The 27,245-nt window shown below is 42.0% G+C and overlaps 1 protein-coding gene across 1 annotated transcript in view; it reads right to left on the bottom strand.

Annotated features, from left to right (window-relative positions):
- LOC311088958 (NACHT, LRR and PYD domains-containing protein 1 homolog) overlaps nucleotides 1-19,076 on the bottom strand; it is a 28,734-nt gene extending 9,658 nt beyond the window's left edge. Inside the window, exons 1-7 of the mRNA XM_084123355.1 lie at nucleotides 19,040-19,076; nucleotides 18,521-18,658; nucleotides 18,373-18,418; nucleotides 17,972-18,036; nucleotides 16,153-16,251; nucleotides 5,995-6,066; nucleotides 1,401-1,649 (exon numbers count right to left, since the gene is read on the bottom strand). Of these exons, the coding sequence (XP_083979481.1) occupies nucleotides 1,401-1,649; nucleotides 5,995-6,013 (268 nt within the window). The 5' untranslated portion in view covers nucleotides 6,014-6,066; nucleotides 16,153-16,251; nucleotides 17,972-18,036; ... (1 more) ...; nucleotides 18,521-18,658; nucleotides 19,040-19,076. The remainder of the gene's footprint in view (nucleotides 1-1,400; nucleotides 1,650-5,994; nucleotides 6,067-16,152; nucleotides 16,252-17,971; nucleotides 18,037-18,372; nucleotides 18,419-18,520; nucleotides 18,659-19,039) is intronic.
- Nucleotides 19,077-27,245: the final 8,169 nt, after the last annotated feature.

Raw genomic sequence — 27,245 nt, 5'->3', positions numbered from 1 at the left:
TTTTAGAGCAATTTTCTACTTCTGGTTTGAAAAGCAAAGACTCTCAGCTGATCCACGTCTACCTATAGGAATAGACGCCAATCATATATCAGTTCCTCCAGTATTATCAACAACTATTGTGTTTCTCAGGAGCAAATTACCCTCCTCCATCCGCAGCTCCACCTCTCATCCAGTCAGGATTTGGCATTCTGAATCCTCTTTGAATCAGACTAAATTCTCGAATTATGTTGTACATTAAAATATTGACATTAATGACATCTGCAATACATTCATGTTGGTTCTATTCTGTTTACCCTAAAGGGGGTTATTGATGCTCTCCCTGCTCTTATCCATGCTAGGCTGCAAAGAACAGAACCATACTAGAGGGCTGCATTGGGATTGAGTCCCGCCGGGTCCCGCGGGACCCAACGCAAATCTTGCGGGAGCGGGCGGTTTGAACTTTGCTGCGGGCGGGAATGGGCGGCTAAAAAAAAACACTGCAGGATCGGGAGATAGCCTAGCAACATGTTGGAGATGTCAATAATGGCGCTTTTCCACTACACAGTACCAGCTCGCCTCGGCTCGGCTCAGCTCGACTCGCCTTTGTTTGGTTTTCCACTGTGTAAAAGTTGTAACTGTCTGTATCTGCTTCCAGGAACTTTTTTTCGTACCACCTCCGGCGAAGTTCTGGGCAAGCTGAGGCGATACTAAAATGTGACGTGAAAACACGGCAGACTGCTGATTGTTCAGAGAGAATCATCACTATTCACTGTCATCATTGCACGCGCCAGACAGAGTATCCTGAATAAAAAACAGCAAAAACGAAAACAAAACCATCCAAAAACAGCATACACTCGATTTCCTCCATTGTCCTTGTGTGTATGTGTCCAGAATACATGCCGGCCAGGGAAACGAAACAAACAACCCCATGAATCTCTTTAATAATAGCAATACAAATATGTGTTTTTTCCTGCGGGACGGGAGAAGACACAAAATCAATGCATCTCTATTATTGTGCGGGAATAAATTCTCAGAGTTTTGCGGGTGCGGGCGGGAGTGGACATACATATTGCGGGAGCGGGCGGGAGTGTAACACATACGTTGCGGGAGCGGGCGGTAATGGTCAGAAATTCGGCGTGCGCGGGCGGGAGCGGGATGAAGAAAACAGTCCCGCGCAGAGCTCTAAACCATACCTCCAATCCAAAACATATGCTAACTGTCAATCGAATTTGACGATAGTGGTCCTGACAGAAATAAGTTAACAAGATGGAAAGTTAAGACAAAATATTTAAGGTTTCTACAAGAGCTTCTGCAATTTGTGCAATGCCTGTAAAAGTACATATTTTAACAGTACATGTCTCAGTACATACTGTAGGTCTAGACACCTAGTGGTATAATAGCCAAAATTAGTGTGCTCTTACCCAAGTCTCTAAACAGAGATGGCTCATGCTTTTCCAGGCTAGAATAAAAGGCAGATTTAACCTTGTCTCCTCCAGAGTGCAACACTTTATAAAACTCTCTCATTTTCTCCTGGTTAGTATCTGCTGCTCTGATCTTACAGTACGGCTCCCATTCTAGCATGCCTCCGGACCGCAGCTCATCCACTATCGGCATCACCATCTGTACTCTCTGGACAAGATTCGCCCAGTGGGCGTTTACAAACCGAGCACCTGGTAGAGAGATAATAACATGATAACTGCTCACAAGGAAGAACATGATTTCACAAGATTCAAGAACGTCTCGTTTACGTACGTAACCCTTGTTCCCTGAGTAGGGAACGGAGACGTTACATCAGTGACGACGAATGGGGTTTCGCTTAGAAAGCCTCTCACCTTCGAGTATACAAAATGAGCCAATGGCAAGAAAATGCCATGGGTCTGTGGAATTTGCATAGCGTAAGTCCACCCCATGTCACAGGTATATAAGAAAGTACACAAGCAACATGCAGATATGTTTCTTTGCTGAAGAGCCGAGACTGAACTCCAGCATTCCAGCGGTACAGCGGAAGTGGCAGGGAGACGTAACGTCTCCGTTCCCTACTCAGGGAACAAGGGTTACATACGTAACCAAGACGTACCCTTTTGTGGTCACTACGAGTTACGTCAGTGACGACGAATGGGGTTCCCAGTGTAATCACGCCAACTCGGCTGTCTTCCAGTGCCCTGCATAAGTCTGAGCTCCCTGTCGTGAGACTGGCACGGACGAAGGAGTCCTACTTAACACAGGAATACCAAGGTACACTGGGAAGCATATCTCAGCGTAAATATGCAATCATGCACAACCCGAAGGTGGTGGATTTGGAATACACATATGACCCCGAGCGGCTGTATATGGAGTATCACTGGGGTATCCAGCCGCAGGTGGAATATTTCAACCCCAGGGGTGGCAAGGTGGCTTACCAAGGGAAAGACACATGCTCAGAGAGGCTTACAGTGGAAAAACACATGTGGGGGTTGCCCAGTGGGGGAACCATGCACATGGAGGCACCTAGCCAAGCGCGAAGCTGCCAGTGGCAAAACTCTGGCGTTAACGTCGACAGTGCTGGATGAACTTAGGGCCTGCGGAGAGGCTCACCTGAGGAGAATATCGCACGTATCCCGTCGGTGGAGAGGAATGGCGAGCAAGCGAAGACACCTGAGCAGAAATCTAGTACCGGCTAGTTGAAGCGAGTACATGGGAAAAAACTGGCTCCACTCGGAGATTATAGAATCTCGCGAATGTGTTAGGTGTCGCCCAGCCTGCAGCTCTACAGATGTCTGTTAGCGAGGCACCATGCGCTAGAGCCCGAGAGGAAACCACACTCCGAGTGGAGTGGGCTGTCACACCAAGGGGGCATGGTCGACCTTGCTGCTGGTAAAAATGCCTGCAGGTCCCCTACCCTCTTGATGGAGGCCAATGCAACCAGGAGCGCTGTCTTCATTGACTGGAACTTAAGCTCCACTGATTGCAGAGGCTCAAAGGGAGCACTATGCAGGGCAGTTAAAACCACTGAGAGGTCCCAAGAAGGAATGAGGAGGGTGAGGAGGATTCAGTCTCCTCGTTCCTCTCAGGAACCTGATGATCAGGTCGTGCTTTCCCAGAGACTCACCATCAACTGCGTCGTGATGTGCGGCAATAGCGGCAACACTTTCAGGGTGGAGGGAGACAGTCTTCGTTTCAACCCTTCCTGTTTAGAAGAACACCAGTTGACGAAGAGGTTCCACTTCAATGCATAGGCATGTCACGTGGACGATGCTCTAGCGGAAGTGATGGTAGCCACCAACTACTCAAACCTGCCTCGTCCCGTCCGAGCCACACGTGGAGGTTCCAAGATCGGGAACGTGAGTGCCATAGGGTGCCCCTTCCCTGAGAAAGCAGGTCCTTCCTCAGAGGGATTGGCCAGGGAGGTGCTGTCGCGAGGAGTACTAGTTCTGGGAACCATGTCCGGTTGTGCCAATACGAGGCAACCAAAATGACCTGCTCCTCGTCCTCCCTGATCTTGCGCAAGGTCTGCGCAAGAAGGCTCACTGGGGGAAATGCATACTTGCGTAGGCCCCACGGCCAGCTGTGCGCCAGTACATCCGTGCTGAGCGTGCCCTCGGTCAGTCAATAAAACAGGTTGCAGTGGGACGAGTCATGGGAGGCAAACAGATCTACCTGTGCGTCCCCGAACTGATCCCAAATCAGCTGAACCGTCCGGGATGGAGTCTCCATTCTCCAGGGAGAGGCCGAAGCCGAGAGAGCTTGTCGGCCACATGGTTCAGGTCTCCCAGGATATAAATGGCTCGAAGCGACCTCAGATGCTTCTGACTCCATATGAGGTGGTGGCGGGCGAGTTGTGACATACGGCGGGAGCGCAGACCACCTTGTTGGCTGATGTACGCTACTGTCGCAGTATTGTCTGATCGGACTAATATGTGCTGACCCCTGAGCAAAGGACGGAAGTGGTACAGGGCGAGACATACAGCCAGCAACTCGAGCCAATTGACATGCCAAAGGTGCTGGGGTTCTGTCCAGGAGCCCACGGCAGCATGTCCATTGCACATGGCGCCCCAGCCCATGGTGGGGGAATCTGTTGATATAACAGCATGCCAGGAAACTTGTTCTAAGGGCACTCCGGCCCGTAGAAAACTGAGGTTCATCCATGGGGTGGAGGTCTGATGGCAGGCCGGAGTCACCGGGACTCAGAGCATGCCGTGATGCCATGCCCACCTCGGGACTCGATCGCGAAGCCAAAGCTGAAGCGGTCTCATATGAAGCAATCCTAGCGGTGTTACTGCGGCTGCGGATGTCATATGTCCCAGGAGCCTCTGAAATAGTTTCAGTGGAACTGCACTCTTGCCCTCGACATTACGAAGGCAAGTCAGCAATGACTGCGAGCGCTCGCTCGTAAGCTGTGCGCACATGGCGACAGAGTCAATCTCCATAACAAGAGAAGAGATCCTCTGCACGGGGCAGAGTTGCTCTTCTCCCAGTTGACCCGAAGGCAAAAAAACAATCCTGCGGCCGCACACACTGGAGGATGCGTTTGGCCGTGAGCATCTTGAACGGCAGCCTGTGAAGGTAGCAGTTAAAGACGCGCAGGTACAGGATTGGTCGTATCCCACCGGATTTCTTCAGTACAATGAAGTAGGGGCTGAGAAGCTGGACTTCATTTCGGCTGGAGGGACAGTCTCGATCGCACCCTTCGCCAGTAGGGTGGCGACCTCCACTCTCATGACAGGGGCATTGCCACCGACCATAGAGAAGCGGACTCCCCAAAGCGGGGAGGAGATCGTGCAAACTAAATCGCGTAGCCGAGCCTGATGATCCTCGCGACCCAGCGGGACAGTCTGGGAAGCACTAGCCAGGCTCCCAAAAACTGTACCGGCGGGATCATGCGGACTACAGACGTACCCTCAGTGGTGCAGCGAGGCAGAATGACCAGCACAGGCGTGGGTGGCATAGCGGCCCAGTGCGGGGGAACGGTCAGCGTTCCACATGGGCGTGCTCTGGCGAGCAGCCAGTGAGCGGCACGCACTGTCATTCACAGCCTCTTGGGGCTCGGAGGAAGGGGCATCAGTTCTTAAAACAAGAGATTCTCCCCCGGCCCTCCACCGTGGGAAGGAGTGGCCCTGCTACCAGCTCCTAAGAAGATCTGAGCCATAACTCCAAGCTGCCCGTCTCGAGAGTGCTGCTTATCCCGGCGTTTGGCCAGCTAAGGGGCGGAGACGGGCAAAGCCACCCTCCTGCATCCTCCTCCTGCTCGGGGCCGGTGAAGGCTCGAGGGGAGGAGCCGCAGGGAGGCGGCCTTGGCGGGAAGTAGACTAAGGAGACTGCACAGACGGATGACCGTTGGTGCAGAAGGCCTCAGTCCGCTTCAGGGGAGGGTCGAAGACTGTTGGGCGCAGTCCTCAACCTCAACATGACTCATCCACGAGCGATGCCGAGCGTGATTAAGCCCAACACGCGAAACAGCGCTCGTGACCGTTAGACAGATGAGTCACGCACCCACATCCAGAAAATACACGGGCGAGCCATCTTGAAAAAGACATGCCGCGTGCAGCTCTTTCAGAGAGAGGAAAAAGCTCATCAGAGTGCTAAAGCGCCCCGAGAGAAACACACACACTGTCGGCAGATCACTGCACAGATCAGCAGTAGGCAATACGATCTCGCACACCAACACACTGAAGAGTGAAAATGATTCACAATGGCTTGCAGGAGTGAAGAGAACTCTTGGCTCTGAAGCGAAAAACATATCTGCATGTTGCCAGCGTACTTCCTTATATACCCATGACGTGGGGCGGACTTACGCTATGCAAATTCCGCAGTCCCATGGCATTTTCTTGCCATTGGCTCGTTTTATATACTCGAAGATGAGAGGCTTTCTAAGCGAAACCCCATTCGTCGTCACTGACGTAACTCGTAGTGACCACGAAAGAGAACGTTATATTCTATAGTGTAGCAACTACTTATTTGGGCCCTTCACTTTTAACCAGTGTAATGCAGACTTTTTTTCATATGAATATCTCTGCTTTTACTGTGGTAACTACTTACGCTCTGAGTCTTGGTCCATGGTGTTTCATAAGTGTCTATGACGTGTTGTAGAGAGCTGTCTTAAGTTGTCCTCTAGGAAATGAAACAATGCACGTAGTGTGAGATGGTTGAAGAGAGCTTTTGTGACCCATGGTTAAAGATTACACTATTGGTATGCAGTAAATTAAGTGGCATGTAGAAAACATGCACAACCCAAATTTGGCATATACAGTACAGTCACAAAACAAAATGGTACAGACATAAGAGGTTGATTCATTTTCTCTGATAAATAAATATATCAGTCAACGTCTGCTTTTGACTCAGTATTGTCAAATTTCATATTGTATAGTTCTGTCATGACAACTCTGGAGAGATTGGCATGATAATGGATATGTCACCAAAGTCCAGTGCATGCTTCAGCCCCTGACCAGAACCCAGTGCAGGCTTCAGCTCCTGACCAGAGTATATTGCAGGCCTGTAGATTCTGCTCTGCTTCATTAGTCCATCTTTTTACAGTCCTTATTACAGGTTTAGCTGATTTCAGTTTCTGTAAAGGTAGGTCGTATTAGATGAACCAAACAGTGATCAGCGAGCCCCAAAGCTGCCCGTGGAACGGAGAGATATGCATTCTTTATTGTGGTTTAACAGTGGTCCAGTATATTACTGTCTCTGGTGGGACGTAACATGGACCACTGCTGTCTGTATTTTGGCAGTTCACAGGAGAGATTTGCTTTGTTAAAATCCCCAAGAATGTTTAAAAGAGAGTCTGGGTACCTTTGTTTCGTTTCAGCTATTTGTTCAGCCAGCTGCTGTAGCGCCGCGCTCACACACACGTCTGGAGGTATGTACACATTCACGAGAATGAAAAAGGAAAACTCCCGCGGTGAGTAGACAGGTTTACACTTTATGAAATGGGCCTCTAAATTAGGAGAGCACATCTTACATTTACATTTACATTTTGACATACATCTTCTTCAGTGTTGTTACATCTGAAGCATCTAAACACAAACTTTCGTTTATGTAGAAACACAATCCACCACCTCTCGTTTTCCCCATTAGCTCCGTGAAGCGGTCCGCTCGGAACAGCTGGAAGTCCGGCAAATGTAATGCGTTGTCCGGTATGGCTTCACTCAGCCAGGTTTCAGTGAAGCACAAAGCAGTAGAGTTTAAAAAAAATCCTTGTGAGATGAAGAGGTGAGGAGAAGAAGTTTGTCCTTTTTGTTAGGAAGGGATCAGAGATTCGCAAGATGAATAATGAAATATATCCATTATTAATAATAATGAAAAGGATTATTATTGCCGCTTCCATAAACATCAGTGTGTATTTCACAAACTCTATAGTATCGTTTTGCTGCTGCTTATATGGGTTTAAATGACTGAAATCTAAAATAAACATTATGTGGTTGAAAGCACTGCATAGTTGTGATATATGACAAGCACAGGACGCGGCGCGTCTGTCTGACGGTACTGATCCACTTTTGCAACACGATTGTCGCATGGTGTCGCGACGCCTCCCCACATTTGTACTTTGATGGGCATTCACCTCTATGGGCGTGGTTTTGACAGAGCGGGAAATGTTGCATATTAGAACAGAGGACCTGCGAGAGACTTCCCCCCGTCTCCATATGCTCTACTTCTATTGGATAGTCGCGTTCAATGGAATTCATTTGCATAAAGATGGGCATCGGCCAGCTTTTTGACGCGCAGCATTTTTCCAAATGAAGTGCCACCTTCCCGGAATGCTTTGCGGGTGCATCAAAGTCGCTTGACGTCACCCATAGGAATATAGTGGAGTGCAGCACGACAGAAGTGTCGCACGGACAAGTGGATCAGTACCGTCAGGCTCAGCGCCAGCAATTGCGCCAAAAACGCTTTTGAATTTTAGCAGTTGGTCACACAATGCACATTCTAATAACACCGTTGTGATCATATGCTCCAGGGATCAGCCTAGAACGATCAGTTCTAGAACCTAGAACTTTTAAAGGCTGAATTGGAAATTATTTGTTTTTGCCAGAAGAAGAGATATAGTAGTGAACTCAATAGACTTAACCCAGTTCTTCACTCAGATATCATGTTGGAGTTGTTGGACATCTTGAAAATGCAATGATGCCTGAAGAAGTTAAACATACAGTAATAGTGGTCAATGATCTACATATTTCAGATTTAATTCTGCAGCAAATTCATCATGATGTTGGACATTGTGGATGAAATTATATGCTGGCTAATCTGTGATAGATATATTGGATCCCTAGTGCTAGCACGGCTATGAGAAGACTTTTGTCCAAGTGTGTAGTCTTGTAGTCTGCAGACGTCTTCATGGAATCACGGGTCATCAGCAGATTTGCCGCAAGACAGAGTTACTCCTGACAAACTGCCATTCACCCGTTGGAGTGGACTGCTTCGTTCTCTTTGAAGTAAAACGAAAAGCGCTGTAAAACGTTATGAAGTAATGTTCACATGTTTGACTGTAAGGGATATTGACCTTGAAGTTGCAGCTTCATACATTTATTCATTTAGCAGATGCTTTTATCCAAATCGACTTACAAATGAGAACAATAGAAGCAGTTTAACTAACAGTAGGACAACAATATGCAAGTGCTATGACCCTTCTCAGTTTAATCTAACGCAGAATTTTTTTTTTTTTTTTTTTTAGAACAGAATAGAATAGAGTAGTAGAGAAAGTGTTAGTATTACTGGATCAAGTGCGTCTTCAGCCGTTTCTTGAAAATGGCTACGGACTCAGCAGCTCTGGTTGAGTTAGGCAGATCATTCCACCAGCAAGGAACAGTCATGGTAAAGGTCAGAGAAAGAGATTTTGTGCCTCTTTGAGATGGCACCACAAGACGTCGTTCACTTGTAGAGCGCAAGTTCCTGGATGGCACGCAAGTCTGAAGTAAAGAGTTAAAGTAAAAGGGAGCAGAACCAGTGGTTGTTCTGTAGGCAAACGTCAGTGACTTGAATTTGATGCGAGCGGCAGCTGGCAACCAGTGCAATTTTGTGAGGAGAGGAGTGACGTGTGCCCTTTTCGGCTCATTAAAGACCACTCTAGCTGCGGCGTTCTGGATCAGTTGCAGAGGTTTGACTTTGCAAGCTGGAAGACCAGCCAGGAGAGCGTTACAATAGTCAAGTCTGGATAAAACAAGCGCTTGGACAAGGAGTTGAGTAGCGTAGGTGGCCCTGATCCTCCTAATGTTGTACAAGGCAAATCTACATGACCGGGCAGTTCTAGCAATGTGGTCTGTGAAGTTCAATTGATCATCAATTACTACACCAAGGTTCCTGGCTGACCTAGATGGAGTTATGGATGACGAGTCTAGCTGAATGGTAAAGTTGTGTTGAAGTGTTGGGTTGGCCGGGACCACGAGTAACTCTGTCTTCGCAAGGTTTAGTTGAAGGTAGTGGTCCTTCATCCAGCCAGAAATGTCTGTCAGGCAGGCTGAGATACGATCAGCTACCATCGGATCGTCAGGCTGGAATGAGAGGTAGAGTTGTGTGTCATCAGCGTAGCAGTGATAGGAAAAGCCATGTTTCTGAATCACAGATCCTAGTGATGTCATGTAGATGGAGAAGAGAAGTGGTCCAAGCACTGAGCCCTGAGGCACTCATGTACTGTAGCTAGATGTTGGGTCTTACACTTGAAACTGACTCATTCATCCACGCATTAAGACAATTTAATGCACGTCGAGGACAAGCTGTTAAAATCTGTTCAGACAATGGTACTAACTTTGTTGGTGTCTAACGAGAACTGCAGGAGGCTATGAAAAACTGGAAGGATGGTTATATTCACAACGAAGGTGGCGACAGGTCCAATATATCACCGATCTAGTTTGAAGAGTTTACAAGTAAAGGATCAAAACCAAGATCACTTGCTTGACGAGACCCATTTTTAAGGTTTGCCTTCTTCTTGAAACTGACTTTTCACTGCTCAATGACTGACTGATTGACTTGAAGCACACCTGTGCCACACCTGAAACACACCTGTGCCTCTCCTGTCAGATAAGAGCAGCAAACTGAGGCTACAATTCACACGGACAATAGAAGGTTGGAAAGACGTTGCCTGGTCTGATGAGTCTGGATTTCTGCTGCAAAATTCAGATGGTCGGTTCAAAATTTGGCGTAAACAACATGAAATCATGAATCTATCCTGCCTTGTATCAGCGGTTCAGGCTGCTGGTGGTTTTAATGGTGTGGAGGATATTTTCTTGGCACACTTTGGGCCCTTTAGTACTTATTGAGCATTGTTTAAACACCTCAGTCTACCTGAGTATTGTCGCTGACCATGTCCATCCCTTTATGACCACAGTGTACCATCTTCTGACGGTGACTACCTAGTGTTAGCAAGGTGTACCTTATAAAATACCCTGTGAGCAGTGGCGGTTTCTTCATTAGGGCGATCGGGCGACGCACCACCAAATTGTGAAAGGGACTTTTTCAATCACAATCTCATTCAACCACAGTTACACTAGCAGTCACTCACTGTTGTTCTGCCTCTGGATATAGTCCAATCAGCGCCAAGTCACATTCTGTGATGGGCGATTTCACTATGTTCCCATAGACTTACATTCAAAGATTTTTTTTTTCGAACTGCAGGCACTGCAATGCATTCTCTATGGGTTCCGGGAGGGCTCGCACAAACGTGCTTTCGTCATCATACGTAAACTTCACTTGTGCAGCGATTGGTGGAAACAAATATACCTCTAATAATATTTAGCCATAAGCTGAAGTGACATCCAATAATTTCCTCAGTGCATAACCTAAATTTCACGGACATATTCTCCATCTGTAAATGTTAGAAAGTCAATATTTTCCAGTTTGCTGTCATGAGTGGGCGAGCTTTCTGCAAGCTAAACTTCCGTGAACGAGCGCCGCCGCGTGCATGCGTGCCGAACAGACGGAGCGCAACAGAATAGGAGCGCAATTATTCTGACTAAAATATAGCCTACATTAGTAAATTATAAATATATTTAGCTAAAATATTTGTTGTTGAATATTTGTTGTTGTTGGTGAACATAAATGTGCTAGAGAATTTCAAACCTACATCTGTATTTTTATGATATTAGCTTTGTTTTGTTTTTTATTTTAAGTTTAGTAAATTGAACTACTTCTTTAAAAAGCACTATTTTGTTTTTAGATTGTAATGTTGCAATGTTAGAATGTAATGTGATTTGACCCCTTTTTTGGATAGACTGCAGATAGACAGCAAGGGCAAAAAACTATGTTTGTTTTTATAACCTTCAATATGAACATTGTTTGTAGGACAATATTGATCAGGATATTAAATATTTTTTTTTAAATTAAATAGGCCTACAGTTTTTTTTTATTCAAATAGAAAAATAATAATTAAATTTAACTCAGATTAAACCATACATCGCCATTTAGCCCAAAAATTCAGATTTATTTGGCAATTGGCTATTTCCCAACCCTACCGGCTGAAGTGTTAGCTAAACTTTAGGCTAATGATAGCTACATTATTATCACTGTTAAATTGTTATTTAACAATTAGCCTACATTCAGTCCTGGATTAATAATTCAGTTTGTTGCGCCCCCCCCAATTTTTTTTAGCACCAGCCGCCACTGCCTGTGAGCACTGTGTCTAAGTATTTACAGTATATGTTGTACACTGTTTTAATTTTAGTTTTACTTCCAAACATTACAAAGCATTAAGAAATTAAATTTTTTTTTAGGAATTGTTGATAATTGTTGACTGATTCAGGAGGTGCTTGAAGATTAACAGCGACAATGGATGAAAATTAGCCAGTGTTGGGTATCTGGCACATTTTACATATTGTTATGTACTATTAATGTGTACTGTCCCTGATTAAATAAATAAATAAATAAATATAACCATTTGAAATGTACATAAAACAATGACTAATATGACATCTGTTCTACAGACTTTAATTTTAGGACAGTTTTACTTCCAAACATTTCAAAGTGTAATGGGTAACTTTGAGAATCCCTCATAGGCAGTGGTGTAGTCTAGTTTTTTGTAGTGAGTATACTCTAATATAACAAACCCAACCCCCCCCGCCGCCGCCGCCGTCGCCGCCGTCGCATACTCACCCATCCCAGAGCGTCACCCCATAAGCACCACCACACTCACTAATGCATACAGTATGCATCGATATGCAATTGAGAGCATTATGAAATACTAAGTGTTATCAACATGTCAATTTATTATAAGCAACACAAGACTTTAACAGCCAATGACATTTACAGCTGGGGAGACTGGACTGATTTTCTACTGTTTAGTGTTAATCACCATCTAACTCAGTCAGTTAAGAGCAGTGATGGGAATAACGGCGTTATAAATAAACGGCGTTACTAACGGCGTTATTTTTGTCAGTTAAGAGTAATCAAACTAATTACTGTTTCCTCCGTTACAACGCCGTTGCCGTTACTGTCAATAAAAATGCGGCGTTACTATAATTGAGCTCACTGAAGCGGTTTTCATCCGAGTGGGCTCTCTCTGTGTGTGTGTGTGTGTGTGTGTGTGTGTTTATGAGGCGCCGGACTGGACAAAAGCGAGGCGAATGCCGCGAGCCAGCGCGCTCGACAGTGCGCGACAGAGACCGAATGTGTCCGAGCGCAACGAGCATAAATACTTTATTTATAAATAAATTACACATTTCAGCATTAGAATAATCTCTGTAGCATATTGGTATCATATGCAATGTTTTAATTAGTTTATATAGCCTACCATAAACTCCAAAATAACCTGCAGGGAACGTTCAAACATGGCTATTTGTTTGAACGGTTGTTGTGCGGCAAACACGACTAGAATTTGGCTAACCTCTGATGATGACGTTCTCTGTAGGTTATAAAAATAAAGCCCCAAAAGATTATAAAGATTATATTTTATTATTATTATTTATGTTGGTACATTGTTCAGTATTATATTGAGAGCTTGCTTTTGTTAAACTTATATTGTGAGGAAGAAAATACTTCAAGTAGGCAATACAGTCTACCTGTTGTAAAGGTGTGTGTTTTATCATTTTAATGATATGCACTAGTGTATGTGTATGTAGGCTATATTTTCTATTACTATTTATTTATTTTTGGTACATTTCTTAAGAAGCATGTTCTATTTAGTGTCCATTTAATTCATTTAACATTTCATATTGGGGGTATCCAAGAAATTTCTTATATTTAAACTTTTTAAAAAAAAATTTTTTAAGTAACGCAATAGTTACTTTCCCTGGTAATTAGTTACTTTTGTAATGATGTAATTTTAAAGTAACTTACCCAACACTGGTTAAGAGCTACCTTTAGCCTTAGATGTTATATGAATATGGTCCCTGAAGCACAGGTTTTATCAGTTGACAATTTTCAACAATTTAAAAAAAAAAAAACATTATAGGCACAAATACAAATTTACTTTTAGAAATGGTGTTTTTGAAAAAAAATGTTATTTTAAAATACATTTTACTGTGCAATTTCTATCTAATTAATTTGAGTTAGACCGAACTTTTATTTTGGTGGGTTGTAGACATTTGAGTTTCTGTGTGTTTTAATAAACTATTATTATTATTATTATTATTATTATTATTATTAGGCCTGAAGTATACTCTGTGCAATAGTAATATATTTCTGTTATAATTTCTTCAAGTTATACAGAACTTTTATTTTGACAGGCTGTCGTAAAGACATAACAGTTTCTGTGTGTATATGAAACGAATGAATGACGATAGTTTTATCAAATGAAATGGTGAAATTCTCATCAAGTGACTCTCATAGCAGCTCTGCGATGAAATGCACATGTGTAGCTTACATCATGTCTCAATACAGTAAAATGCTGAAAACACCACGAGCGTGAGTCACGCGTGCTTCTGTGTGTGTGTGTGTAGTGGAGCACACACTGAGCGCTCATTCCCAGAGACGCGTAGAACAATTGCAGTCTCTTTTAGCTTTAATATTCATAGACACTAGTCCATATCAAGATTTGATTCATTGTACAGCAGCTACTTTTGATTTATTCATTCAAAAATAGCCAAATTCCGTGACGTTCTGCTTTATATAGCAAGTTCCATTTGTGACTGGATTCCGCGATTCGATCCGTCGCTTCGCAAACACAGACGGGATGAATTTATGAATGAAAGTGTGAAAGTTCTGACACAAAACGAAGTTGATACGTATCCTCACGCTTTTTTTAAGTGGGTATACGCAAATCCTTGGCCTTTTCTAGTGGGTATACGGCGTATACCTGCGTATCACGTAGACTACACCACTGCTCATAGGCCTGATAGTGGAAATCTTCTTTTTTTTTAGCCAGCTCTTCTCAATGACCCGAAAAATAATACAACTAACATCAATGTTGAAGGTTTCTCCTCTACTTCTGCTTTTCTTCGGGCAGACAGTGCTATAACTTCGCTTCACTGGAAGGAGCTCAATGTAGAGTTGAAACTGCAGGAACTGTAACACTCTAAGTTCTGAAAACATGACAAAACAGGTTGAAACTGAATTTGAAGGCAGTCCAAATATGTGGCATGTAGAAGCCTGTGGTGAGGTTTGCGTAACTCAGCGTGATGAGTGGTGCGTACCCAGTCAACACGTGAGATCATACGATGATCACAGTGACAATAGTAATATGTGAGCTCATTGTGAATTCAAAATGTTGAGCAGGCTGAGAGGAGGTGATTCGAATAACGTTTACTGGGGGGAGATTCTACTTCCTGTTTCTCAACACTATCACAGTGGTGTCTCATGGTGAGCTCACAGTATGAGGCACACCCAGCTAACAGATTTTCATTATAAAAACGTTCTCCAAACATACAACTGACTTCCAGCAACAGGCATAGACAAGATCAACTGAAGATAAAAGAAGACATTAAAGGTGCGGTCTGTAAGAATGACAGCTAGTGGTTGAAATAGATACTGCAGTCCAAATTCAAAATCTCAGAGATCGTTGTTTCCCCTGCCTCCTGCTGCTCAGACCAGTGCTGCTAACTTGGCGCCTATATCGCTAGATTTAGCGACTTTTCAGACCCCTTTAGCGACTTCCCAGCTAGAATTTTTTTGTTCTAAAAATGTTCTGAGAACATTATATTGCAGTGTTTATTTTGTTAAAATTCTTGTTAAAAAAATCTTCTTACCATTTTGGATGCATGACCACGTTTTAGGCTCATCCTTGATTCACTGCTGTAGAGTAGCCTGTCAAGTAGTCTACTATTTGTTTTAAGACTACTGAATATACTTTTGAAGAACAATCATTAAACTAGTGTGGATATTACAATACAAAGTTTCCTCAAAGTAAATGAGTATCTGAGATGGGCTCTGATACAAATTAAGTACAGCCAACACGTCACATAATGCAAAGTTAGTATATCCCAAAAATTCAATTAAATAAAAGTTGCTATAAAGGTGGTAGCGATTCATTACCGAACTAATTAGATGCTACCTTCACAGCTGGCGAAGTCGCACTAGCTAACTAGCTAGCAGGCAATGCTGGAAAATTGGTTGAAACAACCAAGATAAAATATAAATAATTACGCTGTGCATATACAAATGAAGACCAGTATAAGCATCGCAAAGGTCCTCTGATACAATATAGACAGTTGACAATTCAAAAGAGGTCGATATTTCAGCAACTTAACTCTGGAACTACTCGACGCGCAGCAATGTAAGTGAATGGGGTCCAACGCCCAAATGACAGTGTTTGGAACTAATCCGATCTTCAAATCCCAGAAGTAGGCGGTTAAAAGCGCCACCATTTTTTACAACGGAGGTCTATGGGAGTGTCGCAACTCTTTCTCTGTATGGCTCTGGGCACTAGTAATTCGAATCAGCTGGCGCTGATTCTCCCGGAGGATCATCAGCGACCATGCCGACACACACACTCCTGCACACACACATAAACACAGCGCAAGGAAGAGTCAATGAATTCATCAACCGTGACAGTTTTTTCTCAGAATTGTGAGATATAAAGTTACAATTGCAAGTTATCAAGTCCAATTGACCATTTGCAAAGACCCGCCCCCTTTAGTTACAGTTGCTATGTCCAACAAGCCATGGCGCTCTCACGCCACACATCACGTTGTCACGCAATGAAAAATACATTGTGGATCAAAGAAAAAATGGTCAACGCGCAGAGACAAGACAGAGCAGGTTACTTTTGATATTAAACAAAGTCTCAATGTTTAAATTGTGTAATTTTTTTAAAGAAATGTAAAAAATAAACACCTGTCAAACTCCCTCAAAGGGTGAATTCTGAGGGGAGTAAAAAAAGCCAGCTCACAATTTTGATATTTTCTTGCAGTTGTGTGCTTCTGCCTCACAATTCTGAAAAGGAAAAAAAACTGTCATTTTACTGATGGAAACAGACAGTAAAAAAGTGGACTTCAAAGATTTCTTATTCTGTAGCTCCCTGTGGGATTTTAATGATAATTCCATGATAAAAGTATCCACACGGCTCTGGGGGGTTAATAAAGGCGAAAGGTAAAGTGAAGTGATGCGTTCGTGTAAGAAACATATCCATATTTATAACTTTATCGACTAAAATAACTAGCTTCCGGCAGACAGCCATATATGCAAGTCGGATTACGCCCAAAGAGTAACTCTTGACGATGTATGACGTAGGAGTAGCGTAAGCTTTGACTGCTCTCGCGGTTCAAACAAACAGGGCTAGGCAATAAATTCAAGCTCCTCCCACATTTCTCTTTAAAAATTCTCGTTTTAGACTTCTAATTCATGACTGGTGTTTTGTTTTTCTCCATCCTCTGCACTTCCGCGTTCTTCAATACGCTGTGCGTCAGGGGCCGTATTCACAAAGCATTTTATCTTACCACTAGGAGTACTCATAAATCGCGCTAAAAGATTTTAGTTAGGAGTTTTCTCTTAAAAGTTATTCACAACGCCTTTCAGACCTACTCTTAGTAAAGAAAAATGACAACTCCTAAACTAAGAGTGAGTCTTCGTTGCTATGGATGACGTCATTACTCATGCACGAGCTTGACTGAAGTGACCACCTTTATTGGCTGATGATTGTAACGCGGGAATGATTCCAAACACCTCCCCTACGATGATGAGTGACAGGTGACAGGTCTGAGAATGCGTGCGCTACACAAGTAGTGCGAAGGACGGAAGATGATGAATAACTGAATAAATTGCCTAAATGAATAAAGAGTAAGGCCAAACAAATAGCCTAGTAGCCTACTGAAACATATGGATTGATGCAATATCTTTGCAACATTATTGAATTAATCTGTCACTATATGCCTCTGCCTACGTTTGAACATTTTAATTTGATTCACAATGAAACGTTACAATTATTTTACATGCAATGAGTAGCCTAGTTTTGGTTGTTGTTGGTGGCGTTATTGCATCCCTAGTTATGCATACAATGCAAAATTGTTCCCTCACGATTGGAAGCTCCTGTAGCCGCCGCATAAGCATTTCAAAACATCGCAACGTGAAATGCCACAAAAAGCGGTTTGTGAATAGGTCTTAGTGAGTTAGGAGTCCTCTCGACTTCTTTTAAGCTGTCCCAGGCTTAGGTGCTACTTTTAGGGCTAAAATGCTTCGTGAATTACTCAAAAAAATGAGGAGTCCTAAAGTTACGAGTGACACGCCCATTATTTTTAGGAGTTGCTCCTAAATTCGCCAGTTAGGAGCTACTTTTAGCCTTAAAATTCTTTGTGAATACGGCCCCTGGTCAGTTTCTCACTTTCGCTGTAAATCGATGAGTACGGCCGTCCTTCAGAAGCTAGTTATTTAGTCGCTAAAGTTTTAAATATGTATATATTTCTTACAAAAATGCATCGCTTCACTTCAGAAGGCCTTTATTAAAAACACAGCAGGCTGTTTGTAGGCTGTATATAATTTCTGGAGCATGCACTTGCATTATATTGGCTTACAATAATGGATAATTTTTCTAAAAATCTCTGTGGAAAGGAAGTCAGATATAGATCTGGGATGGCACGAGAGAGAAAAAGAGATCATTTTTATTTTGGAGTGCATTGTGCCTTTACAATTGGTTTTATATACTGCAGTGGATACTTACTAGTGATGGACTTGTTTCTCTGTTGGTGCCTGTTCTGCTCCGTAATAATTGTTCCAAAGCTTGATCTTAAAAAAAAGTTAAAAAGTGTGTTAATGTGTGTTAACAGACTATTATTGATCTGGGTGACATAGGACCATTTTTTTAATGTATTCCTTACGTGTTAAATAAATCTGGAGAACCCTTACTAACATTAACCATGGTTTTGCTACACTAACTAAATGGTAATAAATTATTGTAATCAATCCACCATAAAAACATGGTTTCTACACTTTTACTTTAAAAACCATGGTTAATTTAGCAAAGGACCCTGGGAACATGTCCTTAAAAGAACAGCTCATCCAAAAAATAGGGTTTCCATCAATATTTACTCAAGGACCCTGGGAATCCTGCCATATACTCACCTCAACTGAAGATCGTGTGGCTGGATAATATTTATTACCAAAATTCCTGGATAATGAGGGAAACACACACATACACAGCAATATAATTAGCTATTTGTAGTTACTTACTAAAAGAGACATTTGCAAAAGCTTGCAAAATTTTACTCACCAGCTCAAACATATTATGACGATTCATCATTTTGACTGATCGGTAGGCCTAGCTGCTACTATATCCCGCGATCAACAATTTTCAAAAGCCTATTTTGCATATTCTTCTAGAGTCAAGGAGTGTGGTTCGAGTTCCTCTCTGTATAAAGACACAATATTCTCAGTTCACTCATTGTAAAGCTCCGATGCTGAGTTTTATTTTATTTTTTATCAAAAACTAAGTTAGCTGACAATATTTACACATGCTAGCAACACAAAACATTAGCCTAACACATTGAAATATGTACTAATATCGATATTGCTCTAATCGCGTTTCTCAATTTAACACACTATATTTTGATGTAGCAGTTTTTTTTTAATAAAATAAAGTTATTTCCGCAGATTGCAATATGTCCGTTACACATACGTTGTTAAAATTCGTTGTCCATTTACATCCCGCAACTCGCTCAAAATAAAAAATGTAACAAATAAATCATGTTTTAAACAATGTAAAAGCCACAGAACCAAAGGAGGCTAGTACCTGAGATCCTGAGCAGCAGCAGCACACACACACACTCACTCACTCCAACAGACGGATATTCAAACTCAGTGTTGCCAGATTGGAAATGTCCAAGTATCGTACCAGAAGCTCAAAATTATCGTATTTGGAAAAAAATATCGTACACGAGTCAACGACATGAAAATGACAGACATCCCAACCTGCACAAAGTCATTTCTGGGAGTCAAAAAATTAAACTAGTTCGGTTCTGATTCGGTTAGGGAGTAGATAAAAGCCCGCCCGCACTTACATTTGATTGGTTGGGTCCTTACATGCGCTTCGTGAGGCACACTAGCACACACGCAAGGTCTCTCGCTCCCTCTCTCTCTACACGTTCTTCCACCGGTAGACGTAGAATCCACAGCTAGATCAATGAGAAGCCCTATTACAACGACCATCATTTGAAGTGTCACACAGTTCTGAAATGATCGTACATTATAGGATTTTTTACATTATTGATCGTACATCATACAGATGTCAAAATTATCGTACATCTGGCAACACTGTTCAAACCAAGCGTGCCGCACAAGCCATGAAAAGTGAAGCCAAAACGTCTCGATCGCCCCCCGGTGACTGGTCCTAGTATAGGTCATAAGTCCCGCCTCCCCGTGTTATTCAATGGGACGTGAGACCAACTAAACAATTAAATTACACTTCAAATATCTTTTTTCCAAAGGTGGTTTCTTTCATTTGCTGTCGTTTTTATCATGCTGATGTAAGTTCAAGTGTCTGTTTCAAAAATAAGTTGGTTTTTAGTTAGTTACGTGATGCGGTGGTGTAACGTCATGATTGACAGCTGTGATTGACAGGTTCTCTGAGCGAAGTAGTCACTGAAGCACCAACGGACATTTTTTTCGGGATCTTCGGAGGACTGAGGAGATTGTATACTTTATTTTAACAAGCCTCTTGTCGTACTGCAATCAATTTTTAAAAAAGTGTGCAGAATCCACTCTCCCTGCGAGAGTGAGGGCGGAGCGTTGATTTCACGGCTTTACTTCCTGCTCACTACTGCGCAGGTCTGGTCCCGAAATCGCTACTGCGCAGACTCAAGTTCCAATATGTCAGCGCCATATCGGGACTCTGGCGGCTTCAGTTCTCATCAATGGAAGAGAGCGAAGGGGCGTCGTCCATCTTTTTTTACAGTCTATGGTTCAAACTTGACCTGTAAAGGCGTGCATAGCTGTCATTGGCCAGATGGATGACAGTCTGAATAACCAATCATGCTCAAAACAACTCGAAGAGACAGTCAATAGTGTGGTAACATTGTAATTACAGGAAAAGATGACATGTTTTAAAAGAAAGAATATGAAAAAAAATGACACGTGCTATTTATTTAGTTGTATTTGTAAGCTGCGTTATATTTAATCAATTGGTTAAATGGTGTTTTCATTGCAGTGCATGATTAAAAATTAAACTTACAATAACTTATATACCATATATAACAACATATATTTACCACTGCTCTACCAAACAGCAATTTAAAAGAGCAAACATATTATATATTAAACAGAGCAAACATTGCATATGTATTCATATAAAATTCTGTATACCTACCTACATGAAAAACTAATGGATTGTCATCATGGAGAGACATTAGAGTTACATTCATGTGACCCATAATGATCCTTTTGCACTCTAACAAATTATTGACCTTTCCTTTAGAAATACTCTTATGCCTAATAATGTCAACTTACTTTTCACCCTGTGTGGCACTGTTACACAACCTGTTGGTTTAGGGTTAATCCTCTGTCCAACACAACTAACATTGGCATAATTCTATACAAGTTGCAACATATACCCCGGGTTTCACAGGCAAAGCTTACGCCTGTAGTCCCAGACTAAAATGCACGTTTGAGCTGTTTTACCTGAAAGCACTGACATATCTTAAAAAATATGCCCAGAGCCGTTTATTGGGCACTACAAATGTCTATCAAATGCGCCTGTACTAGCTCATAGCCAAACGTTTCAATTATACCAGATGACGTATATAGAGTGACAGATATTCAACGAAGAAGACGATGGGTCAGAGATTTATGTGTACACCAGAGTCCTGCACGGGTCCGATTTTGTAAATCCGCACCCGCCCCGTTTTCCGACAACAGCACTAATAAAAATCTGCACCCGACCCGCTTAAAATAGAACCGACACTCGACCCGCACCCGAAATAAAATCAGTTTAGCCAATCACATTATCTACACACTTACAAAAATGTTTATTGCCAGGTCATACAGAAGTTATTACACGACAATTAACACAAGGACAACTTCAGCCGAAGCTGTCAAAAGGCCGATGCATGAAGAACATGGCTAACGTTACCACAAAACTGAGTAGCCTTATCACATTTTACCAATCGAACAGATGCGGCTACAACACTATATGCCACGCAATTTCGTCTAGCCTACATCTGACCATTTTGGGTTCAAACACGCCCTGCACACCACACATACTGTACTTAGCAGTGTTAAATCTGAAAAATATTCTTAAAAATTCTTACCACAGTTTCTGCGTGATTCCTCAGGGATGAAGTTCCACATTTGCGACTATCCAACACGAACATGTTTGCAGCAAAGCCTTTCACAATATTTTCTTCAGATAACTCCAAATTTCTCCCACACACTGGACTTGATTTTTGATGACGTATTGTCGACAACTTTACAATCTCCACTAGCTATTCTTTTCTTCAACTCCTCAGCACCCATCTCGACGACTGCAAGCAGATCGCGCACGCGCGGTTATGATGAATTTTTAAAAGTGAAAGTAGCCAAGGTAACGTTATAGATCCTGGGAGGGCGTGGCGCGTCAGCACAAATAAACTGATGTGGATTTTAAATTATTTTATCAACTTGAAATGCAGGCATATTTTTGTAGATGTGTTCCTAGTAAAAATATGCATATATTTTTACGTCTGTCATGATCCATCATGTTGGATCCATAGATATAAACAAACTGCTTCGGTGTGTCGCATAGATGTCGTCATCGTCTTGCTGCTCCCTCCCCGTTCTGTGATTGGTTCCCTAGCTGAGGCGAAAATCTTGTCCATGGTATCCAGGCTGCCTAGCAGCGTGAATAAAATTGCGCTGCGCTCAAGGCAGCATGGGGAAACCCAGGCTAACTCTAACCTAAGCCTTGTCTACAGACTTTTATTTAACAGCATGTATTCACCTTATTTTTGAACGCGGAAGTAAACATGGGTCCAATTTCCGGTTTTTGTGCGGCACTTCCGTTTCCTCGCTTCCCTGGGCTAACTAATGATATCGATCGCGAAGGATTATGCAGAGTTGACAGAAAAATTTTACACATGCCGTAACAGATGAATACAACAAAGAGCTAAAGCCCCGCCTCACCCAGTTCGGGTACCGGACCTGGTTGAAACACCCATGCATCAAGCTGGCAGACTGCCAAAACTTCGCCGGCGCCTTCAGCCCCGCCCTAAACACGGTCGAGCCAACGCTGGACTAATATATATGGAGGTATTTTGTCACGTCAAATGTATTAATAATGCCATCAGAATGCAACCAAAGCACAGGATAGCAATAAGTAGATGGCTGGTTATAAATAATTGTAAATCATACAAAATAAATGCCATGATCATGCCATGATGATGACTAGATTTTATACAGGGGTTAATGATTTTGTTTCTCCTTGGAGTTTTTATTGAGACTTTCGTAGCCCAGACACTTTTCTGGTATCGGGTGGACACGCAAGCGTTTTGGAAGCGTTTCCAGGCAAAATAGAATAGGAAAATATGTTTGTATGTCATTTTGACATGAATACATATTAATAAATGACATTTTGATGTTTGAAAGTTTAGGTTTTGACATAAATGCAGATATAAATGTAATTAAAAAATATATATTATCGATTTTCAAATATTACACCTGTCAATACAGAACGAAATATTCTGTAGCCTATTTTGCCGTCAACACTGCCGACATTGTCTTTGCTGCTATATGTTTATATATTTATGTTTAACATGTAGTATAGGCCTTCCACAACTCTCTCCCCATATGTCGAATATATCACCAATGAGGCTTATCATATGTCACCTAGCAGCAGCACCGCGTCAGACACGTTTCTGTTGTGCAAAGACATGGAAAACGCCACGCAACAGAAACGCCACGCTCACGCCACGCAGCCAGTGTGTCGCCGGTGTAGCAGTCGATTCTGTTCCCTATCGGAATTCCTGTTCCCTTTACGCAATCATAATACAAATCATGCATAGTTGTCGAGTTACCATGCGTACCATCAGAACTGAATACGAGCAAGAAGCACAAATGGATGTACGGGAAGCCAAAAGGTTAAAAAAGGATTGTATTTTTTTCCCGAAATTTAAGCGTTTTTTATTGTTTTTATTTTTTTTTTTTATTAGAAGCGAGTTTTACCCCATCTGTCAATTCAATCCAGAGTATTTCTTTTCAAATTTAAAACGTTATTACAGATTATAATTTAATGTTTTAATGCTTTGATTTATTAAGGTTTATTAAGGCTTTTGCGCATGCGCTGTCAGCAGACACGGCTCGTTCAGGGGGAACAGGAATTCCGGGAGGGAACAGAATCGACTGCTACACCGGTCGTAGGGCGCCTGATGATTAAAATGTCAATGATTTCGATTATTAAAACACTCCTGCTCCAAGTAAATCTTTCTTTTGTACCAGTTATTATGACAACCTCTAACTGCACAAACAATCCTGGTCTTCCTCGAAGCCTTAACGATGAGTTAGTTGTTATGAACACTTGTTTGATTAACCGCTACGGTGAAAAGTGAGTTAGCTCGCCAGTGACCGGAAGTGCCTGACCGGAAGTCTCGCACAAAATACCGTCAACTGGCTGCGTCCGTATTTCCGTTAAAAATAAGGTGAATAGACTACAAGGTGTAGACTGCAGTGGTTAGGCCTTAAGCATTGATACAGGATGAATAACTTCTCACTGTGACAGTCTGTAATGTATTTTAGCAAAGAGTGTTTGTATGGATTGTCCCTAATTAACCCTCTGGGGTCTAAGGTGTTTTGGGGGTCCTTGAGATGTTCTGACATGCCTAGGCCTGTCACGATTATGAAATTTGGCTGACGATTAATTGTCTAAAAAATAATTGCGGTTATGGCGATTAATTGTCAGTTTTAGGGCTTTGACGATTAATTGTCTGTGTTAGGGCTTTGGCGATTATGCCGATTAATTGTCTGTGTTAGGGCTTTGGCGATTATGCAGATTAATTGTCTGTTTTAGGGCTTTGTGCTTCATTCATTAAATAATTGTGATAAATTTAATCCTTTGTAAGTTATCATTTTGCAGTGTAAGATTACAGTTAACACCTTTAAATATTAAATAAATATATTCAATAGCTATGACAATTTGTTTATTAAACTTAGTGAGTGTATAAATCAGCAGCAAAAAGTAATTTTTGAAAACATCTGCACAGTAATTTAATAAAATCTAAACATGTTAATAAAAACAAATATGCACAAACCATGATAATATGATACGCTTCAAAACAGAGCGGAACAAAGCGCGTATGCGCATCGCGGGTGCAGAATGATGTGCTTAATGCAACATGAAGTCACAGTGCGCAGCGCTGCACAAGTGCGCATTTAAAAGTTCACGGCACAAAGCGAAGAAATGTCGAGGGCACAAATCCTAGTGTATATCAGTCCAACAGTTTATTGATCATTTGTTTCTTCACAGTTTTAAACTCCAGTTATTGTGCGTCTGATGCCAATTCATAGTCCTTGTGCTGTGTAGGCACACGGTAGCAAGCGAGTCATTTAGAAACAGCAAAAAACTCCACAGCCCTTTATCTACAGATCAAGCATTATAACGTCAATGTCACAATGGAGAAAGTTTTACCGTGTATCCTGTCGTAACCGGACGACGCGCGCTGTTTGAATGCTGAACGGAATGATTGACAGCTGCAGAGTTTGAATGCTGAACGGAATGATTGACAGCTGCAGACGAGTTTGTGAACTTTAATTTAACAATGTAAATATACTACTGTCCCTCACATTAAGCTATGAAATGGCTTCAGATGACTTTGAATATGTTGCTGGAAAACGTAATTAGTGCTTGTCTATTTATTTTGGTCCATGACTCCCCCTTGTGCTGTAGGCCTATAAAAGAGCGCAATAATCGCGGTTGTCTGAAACAATCGCGGTTAGATCAAATAATCGCGATCAGACGGTTATTTAATTATCGCCACAGGCCTAGACATGCCCTGACATTTGTGCTTTATTTTAGTGATGGGAAGTCCGGTTCTCTTCCGCGAACCGGTTCTTTCTAACAGTTCGTTTCAATGAACCAGTTAAAAAAACCGGTTCACCAGTTCTTTTACGTCATCACGTGATGATGTCAATTCTATCAACCCCGCGGGTAAAATACATTCAACTAAAGGCATTTGTAATCATGACTTCAGTTAAATAACAGTACTCATTGTCATAATCATCTTGGATAGGTTTCTTACGTTTACGTTTGGAAAATATCTTACGTTTACGTTCTGCGCAAACACAGATGTTTTACTTTATGTCTTAAAGTGAATAAACTGGTCTTCATCATTTTTATTTTATTTGCAATTAAATAAACGTACATTTCGCCGCATTCTGCCCCTCATTCAAGTCCTTGGTTCACCCGTGCTCATGTATCAGCACATCAGACAGTATGTAAACACAGCATCAGTTGGCCAAAAGAAAGTTCGGTTTAGAGACGGTGCGATCACGCATGCGCAGTCTCTCCAGCTCGTCGGTTCTCTGTATCGAACGTGTCCGAAAGAAACAGTTCTCGGTTCTGTACTGGTGATCCGAGAACTGCTGCAACAACCAGTTCTTGACTCGAGAACCGTAGCATAGGCCTGTGTGTGCTGAGCTGAGAACTGCTGAAACCTATATAGCCTACAGTCGACAAAACTAAAAAGTCGATGCATGTCTCCAGTATGTTTAATACGTTTTGTTTTGATTAATACATTATAAACATTTACTTTGCACCCTTAAAACCTTGGCAAGAGTTTACATAAAAAATGTATATCAACTTAGAAATGAAATGATCTGTTCCTGAAAATAATGTTTTAGAATAATAATACATGTTTAGTTTTACAATCCATTCATTGTGTTTACAATCTTTAAAATAATACTGTGAAAAGAGATCAGCCTATGTGATTAACATGTTTCTAACATGTTTTATTTTGTTACAGTTATTGATGTTCAACAAAATACTTAAGAAACATGCATTTCGTCCCTCTGCTTGATTTGCAATTTGCAAAGCAGAATCACTGGTCCGCGTTTTTCAAACAGGATAGAGAGACACCTCTGTTTCTGTGAAATTTTGTCCCGCCAAAGTCTTATTTGATCGGTGAGTAATGTATTAGATGAACTGCTGCAATTGTGACAGGGCGCATGTTTAACTGAAGCAGAGAGCCCCGGTCGCGCGCGCGCACTCTCTCTCTCTCTTCGGAGCCAGGCGAAAGTGTAAACAAGACTTCACCGTCTCCAAACTAAGCGCTGTCTTGCTCTCTCTCCCTCGCACATATTAATCAAAATAAATCGACACAGTGGTAAAAGATCTGAAGACCAAAGTTTCATGTGGAGCTTTCGGAGATTTCTTTTCCTGAATTACCGCTGGGTGTGAATTGTGCTAAATAAGTTGCCTTATCTTCTCTGAAAAGCGTTCCGGGCATTCAGCTGACATAAAACACTTTAATTAAACGAAAAAAAAAAACTATCCAGTGATGAAATGTTTTCTGTGTTGACACAAATCTTGGATGTCCATGTCCTAACTGCTGGGATAATCACACAAGGTGCATGACACGTCCAATTCGCAAACTAATGACTCCTTTGAACCGATTAATTTTAATGAATGGTTAAAACAACTGATCTTTCCAACAGTGAACTCAGGAGACGTCTGAATCGTTGTAGCCTATAACTAATCAGCAACACTTTACAATAAGGTTCTATTTATTACATAAATTACATAAAAAGTACAGTTTTCTTACTCAAGCTTAGGCTTTAAAATAAATAAAACCACTTGTTTTTTTGAAAAGCATATGACTACATTTTTCCACACAGTGCTATCAAGAATCGATAAGAGAATCGTTAAAGAATCGGATCGATAATCAGAATCGTCAGTGGCGTTATTATTGATAAAATCTTATCAATTCCCATCCCTATGTGAAGACAGTAAAATTATAATCTAACATTAAAGAACATGC

The sequence above is a fragment of the Abramis brama genome (genome assembly GCF_963993115.1).
Source record: "Abramis brama genome assembly, chromosome: 8".
NCBI classification, from domain to species: domain Eukaryota; kingdom Metazoa; phylum Chordata; class Actinopteri; order Cypriniformes; family Leuciscidae; genus Abramis; species Abramis brama.
This window is presented reverse-complemented; position numbering and strand designations above follow the sequence as displayed.